General features: G+C 35.0%; 1 protein-coding gene across 1 annotated transcript; it reads right to left on the bottom strand.

Annotated features, from left to right (window-relative positions):
• Positions 1–286: 286 nt before the first annotated feature.
• LOC143574029 (structural maintenance of chromosomes protein 2-1-like) lies at positions 287–6,363 on the bottom strand. The gene is made up of 20 exons (XM_077058759.1): positions 6,046–6,363; positions 5,215–5,895; positions 4,977–5,120; positions 4,628–4,918; positions 4,368–4,553; positions 4,116–4,280; positions 3,975–4,034; positions 3,740–3,802; positions 3,488–3,579; positions 3,311–3,407; positions 3,098–3,214; positions 2,793–3,011; positions 2,583–2,723; positions 2,340–2,507; positions 2,086–2,270; positions 1,904–1,997; positions 1,723–1,811; positions 1,259–1,484; positions 1,103–1,177; positions 287–1,006 (listed from the first exon to the last, which is right to left on the bottom strand). The coding sequence occupies exons 1-20, from the start codon at positions 6,361–6,363 to the stop codon at positions 887–889; spliced, it is 3,531 nt and encodes a 1,176-aa protein (XP_076914874.1). The 3' UTR covers positions 287–886.

Here is a 6,363-nt window from a genome sequence, read left to right as displayed (position 1 = left end):
TATATATTCAAAATCATTTAAATAATACACATTTTCACTCGCAGCCGTATAAGGATGAATAGTGAACACCCAAATATGGAGTTCTCTATTAGTTTTTCATATAATTTGGTGCATGAGGCATAAGGATGGAGACTCACTATGTGAGTAAAAATGAACAAAATTATATATTTTCTTCATAATTTAGGTATAGAGCCAGCGGTTGGGGATGTGAGAATGGGGTCTCCATTGTGAATGCTCTAATTCGGTTATGTCAGTTTTGTGCACACCTTTAAATTACTTTTTTTTCTTTTTCATGATATTAGGTGTTATGGAAGATACGGTTGCACACTATCGTATTGTCGAGACAGATGAAAACGTACACGTATCAGTCGACATGCCCGGATGTGGAAAAGAAGGCGTAAAAGCATCTTTATCGGTCGAACAGTTTGAACACAAGTCTTTATGCATCAAAGGTCAGTGAGAGGACAAAGAGATAGACGTTAAAAACAGAAACTACAGCTGCAACATTGATTTACCAGATTACATCAATACTAAGAATGCCAAAGCTGAGCTGATAAATGGATTGTTAACCTTCACTTTCCCAAAAACAGGTGTGGAACAAGAGGGCAAGAAATGGTTCGAGGAGATTAAGGTTAAGTAAGGTTTATAAAATGACATGATTAGCATTATTTAGCACACCAAATTTATGCTTGTAATTATGGAGTTTTGTTCGGGTTCAACTTAATTCAAGAAAGAAATGGTTCAAGGATATTGAGGTTAAATAAAGTTTATAAAATGACATGATTAGCACACCAAATTTATGTTTTTCATTTATAGAGTTTCATTCGGTTCGAGTTTTAGTTCGAAATGATACAAGATAACAAATTTTAGATTTCACGTGCTTTCATCATTTACTCTGCTTTGATGCAACGGTTCTTTGAACGGTGGACACGCCGTCCACGAATTTTGTACGGAAGAGAACATTAGCGTTGTTGAACATGCCTTCTTTCAAAGAGACCACAATAAACTGCAAACAAGAAAAACAATTGAAACTGTTAGATTGAATATTATTATTATTTAACAATTCATATTTTTTTGATCAAATAAACATGTATTTATATACCTGTGAATGTGGAAAGTGAGCTTTAATCATTCTGCCAATGTTTTGAGTATGACTTAGATCAAGAGCTGCATCAACCTGTTAAACATAATTCAAACAAATAAATGTATAAAATTGGTAAATTATTTTATTTAACAATTTGTATTGGCAAACAAATACCTCGTCCAGAATGTAAAGTGGAGCTGGTTTGAAAAGAAGCAATGCTAAAATAAGCGAAAGTGCAAGTAAAGATCTTTGTCCTCCACTGAGTTCTGATAATGACTGTTTCCAAACACTCCCAAATGCCACACGGACTTCTAACCCGTCCAAGAAACTACCTCCTTCTGGCGGTTCTAGCTTCGCCATTGTCCCCGGTAACAGAGTGGAAAATATTGATCCAAAATCACTGAAAAATATACATGATTCAAAGAATATTGAATGATTATCAATTAATAGCTAAGTACTCGGATGGTTCCTGTGATGTCCAAGTTGCAAGTTTGGTCCAAATTTCCCAGTTAATTTTTTTTAAATGGCCAAACTACCCTTTTTTTGTATTTAAAAAAAAACAAGGTAATCAGTTATTAAAGAAACATTAAATAAATATATATATTTGTAAAGCCACAAAAACTATTTAAGGAACTCACCTGTTTACTTTCACCCATGTGACTTTCAGTGTCTCCTTTTTCTTTTCATCAAGCTCTTCAATCACCAGCTGAATCTTGGACTTGTCATTCTATGTAAAAAATCCAAATTATCAAAAAAAAACAAAAATATATAATAGTATTTTATTGGTAAAGATAAACTAAGAATGTAAGATTACAAAACCTCAATAATATTTTTCTTGGACATCAAGTCATTGTACTCATCTTCCGCCTTCTCAAACATAGCCATAACTTTCTTGTTCACCCTCTTCTCAAGGCTTTATAAAAAAACATCTAAATAGTTAATAAAGTTTCTATTTTCCCGCTATAAAAAATTTTACGTTAATATATTATAAAAAAACATACCCTGCTTGTTCAGCTTGAAGTTTTTCAAACTCCTCTCTTGCTTTGTGTGGATCACGAGATGTGAAATCATAGTCACTTCCTTGTCTTCCAAAGAGCTGTTTCTCTGAATTAATCCAACTATGTTGTTCAATTAATTTATCCACTTTCAGTGAGCAGTCTTTTTGTTCGGTTTCCATGCGTTTCACCTACAATATAAACATACAAATATTTAAACATAAACTATTTTTATAAAGGACTAGTAAATATAAAGTTACCTCATTTTCCAGCCTTTTCCTTTCAAGATTCTTCTCACCAATATTGTTTTTAAGTTTTTGTTGATCTTTAATAATGCGACTAATTTGTGAATCACATTCTTTGACTTTTGTTCGGGCTGCATTAAGCTCAGATTGTGCTTGACGGTGTTCTTCTTTCAGTGAAGCAACCTACAAGAATGCAAAAAGTGTTACTCATTTGAGACAAAAGAGACCAAATTAAAAAAAAAAAATCAACAAGTCAACCTTGTCCTTGAGTGTATCCACTTCAGAAGTCATCACGCCAATCTGTTTCTGGAAGGAAACTAACTGACTCTCCAAAGATGTTTGTTCTTGTTTGAAGGCTTCCGCTTCCATTATAAGTTTCTCTCTATTATTTTCATGTCCCTGGATATAAAAGAAGATATTATAATAATGATAATAATAGACTAATAGTAATAAAGTGAATAAGAATACCTTAAGATCTTTTGAAGCTGACTGCATTTTTGTCTTGGCTGCCTTAATCTTTTTCTCTAAATCTTTAAGAATACGGTCCCGATTATTGGCATGGTCATGAATTGATTTTTCAAGAGTTGAGACTTCGGTCACACATTCTTTATAAAGTGCTTGTTTTTCATTAAGAGCAGATTTTGCTTCTGTAAGCTCCTGCTCAATTTTTTTTAGTATTTCACCAAGCTGCATCACACAAACATGAAAATTATTAAACATGTAAAAGAAAATGCAAAAATTAATAAGTGTCAAGATAAGATATACGGTGTAACCTTATGATGCTCATTCTGCTCAACCCTGCTCTGGAATAGTGAGAGCTCGTTTGACTTAAGTGCCAATTGTTTCTTTAGATCATTATACTTTTTCTGAAGTGGAAGGAGCTCTCTGATCTGAGCATACAAAGACACATTATACAGTTATAAAGAAAATATCATTATATTAGACTTTGGAGTTTAGACATAGATAAAGTATAACTGAAAGTAAACCTTAGCTTCGATTTCTGATAGCTGCTTTTGATGTAAAGATAATTGTGATTCAGCTTCTGCTAAAGCATGTAGTTGCCTTAATAGGTCACCACCACCCCTGTGTATTAACATATTATAGTTAGGTTATAAAAACGAGGCTTTTTGTGCATATACAGAAATTAATGAAATGTTGCTTACTTGCGAGAACCGCCAGTCAGAAGTCCACTTGGTTGATATATGTCACCTTCTAATGTCACACTTGTGGTTCTAACTTGCTGACTGAAAGCAACCTGTGTGCACCACAAGTTGATATACATAAAAAATGTGTTAATAAATTAGTAAAAATACCAAAAGATTGTGGAAAATAACAACCAATAGTTAAAACACATTTGCATGCATAAGAAGCTAAACAAAAAAAGAAGGTATTTGTATTTTCTACCAACAAAGTACCTTTTTAGCAGCATCAATGGTCTTGCAGACTAAAGTTGAACCGAACACATATTCCATTGCACTCTGCACAATATAGATAATTCTCAAAAAAGTAGGTAACCAAGTAATAGAAAAGCATAAATTCTATTCAATGTCAATAAGAAAAACAATGTTATTATAAAACATTTTGCTAAGACAAACAAAATTAACATATGGAACAATACAAAAGTTCTAATTGATTAAATCAAAAGCAGACCTGGAGTTCGGGATCATAATCAACCAGCGAAAGTGCAACTTCAGCATTACCTTTACCTACCTGAGAACATAAAAAGTTATCATCTGTAATAATACAGTAGATGATATAAGCATGTTTTCAAAATAAAGAATATTAAGTTACCAAATTGACTGCATCTTTTTGAACTCTAGGTGGTACGGGGTGGCTTTGGATTTTGTTCAAAGGAATAAATGTCATTCTTCTTCTAAGATCACCTTTTTCAAGAAGTTGTTTTCCTGTGTTCTCAGTGTCTAACACAACATTATACAGCTTTCCACCTGCGCAAACCTGGACAGTATTGAAGTATAAGAATTAATAAACATGTAGCAAATAAAGATTAAAATATTCATAAACCATGATATGATGAATGGATACCTCTAAGGCAGTCATTGTTGATCCATCTTTCACTTTAATGAGCTTTGCAACCACACCTTTAACTTTCGACCGGTCAAAGTTCTTCACAGGATCACGAAAAGTAAACTCGGTGTTCCCCAAACGTGAAGAAATATTCCGGATTTCCTCTTTTAATTGATGTACTGCTTCCGATTCCACCATTCGATCCTAAACAGTATTCAAAATTCAAATATAGAAATCCTTATGTTGACTTTGACTAAACTGTGAATAAAAAAACATACCTTTTCAAGACTTTCCATCTGTCCCTCCTCATACGAGAGAGATTTTAAAGCCTTTTCAACATTTTCTACATCTTTTTGTCTGATTTTTAGATTCTTTTCTGCATCAGCAGCTTCATTGTGTTTTGATGACAATTTTGTTTTATTCTCTTTTAGCTCCTTTTCTCTGTGTTTTATCTTTGTTTTCAACTGCTCAACCTCTGTTTCAGTTTTCCCAACTGCCACTTTAGCATCAACAAGCTGATCTTCAAGACACTTTTCTTCATTACCACTACTCTTACCAGCAACCACACCCTGTTCAAAGTCAACTTTAGCAACTGGTCAAACATCAAATTTTTAAAACCATCATTACCTGTTGTTCTTTCTCAAGCTCTTCTAAACTCTTTGCTAGCTCTTCCACTGTCTTCTTCAAATCGGCAGCTCCATCTTCTGCACTCTTTACAGCAGAAATTCTATCTTTCTCAGACTGCTTCAATTCTTCAATATTCTTTTCAATCTGACGACGCCATAACATGAAAAATAAATACATTATGAAGATTTAAGAACATAAGTTTCTAAACAAAATGATGTTAAACAAGTAAAAGGTTCACCTTTTCTGCATTCTTTCTCTCGGTTTTGAGATCATCCTCTCGGTTTTTCAAAACCGACACCTCCTTAACAAGATCACGTGAAATAGCATCAACTTTATCCGACAAACCTTTAACCTCTCCACCCATCGTTGCATCTTTTTCACCGGTTAACTTTGCCACGTGTGCTTCCATCTCTTGCACCTCTGTATTCATAGCCTCCACATGATTATCAATCTCAATTATCTTGGTTTTAATCTCATCAACACCATTTACTGCATTATCTCTAACTTTCTCTGCTTGTACATACTCATAAGCAATGCAAAACCTTTTTAATCTATCTAATTCTGCATTCCCATTGGACCATTGCATGTATTGCATTCGTTCTTTCCTTAGTTTTTCTAGTGCAGGAAGAATTTCTTGATCAAGAAGCTTGTTGATCTCATCAACCTTACCCTGCTTTTTCTCAAGAGTTTTTAAAGCGGCATCTTTTTTTGTTTCATACATTCGTGTTCCTGCAGCTTCCTCAAGCATTGACAATATCTCAGGAGGTTTCATGTTTAGTACTTTGGTGATCCGCCCTTGCATGATCAGAAAATGAGGATTGTTGACATTCAGTTGTACCGAGTGGAAAAGGTTTTGTACTCTACTTGGTTGTGCAAGGTGCCCATTGATCAAGTACTTGTTCCGCCCACCAACCACAATCTGTGACAGGAGATAAAGTGGATGGTTTTAGTCAACTTTAAAACCAGTAAGTAAGTAAGTGTCTTTCAATTAAAAGTAGTCAAACTACAGCAGCTAGGGTTTATATCCTCGACTAACTGAAGAATAAAATCTAACAAATCATAGAAATACCTGGCGCGTGACGGTAATCTCTGGACAGTCTTCATAGCCTAGGGGGCTTCTGCTCCTATCGGTGTTATCGAAGACAACGGAGACGGTAGCCTTGGTGATGCCGGCCTGGCCTTGCTTATAGACGAGCTCCTGAAGGTTGGAAGCCCTGACCTGCTGCAGATTGGTGATGCCTAACACGAAGCAGATGGAGTCGAGGATGTTGGACTTGCCGGATCCGTTGAGACCGGTAATGGCGTTGAAGAAGGGGTCGAAGCCTGGGACGACAGTGCGTGTGGCGTAGGATTTGAAGCCTTCTAAGCAGACCTCTTTGATGTACAT

Source organism: Bidens hawaiensis, unplaced genomic scaffold (genome assembly GCF_021521415.1).
Source record: "Bidens hawaiensis isolate Kalapana, Puna unplaced genomic scaffold, B.hawaiensis_p1.1 tig00026820_1, whole genome shotgun sequence".
Classification (NCBI taxonomy): domain Eukaryota; kingdom Viridiplantae; phylum Streptophyta; class Magnoliopsida; order Asterales; family Asteraceae; genus Bidens; species Bidens hawaiensis.
The sequence above is the reverse complement of the archived record's forward strand: the minus strand, read 5'-3'. Positions and strand labels throughout refer to the sequence as shown.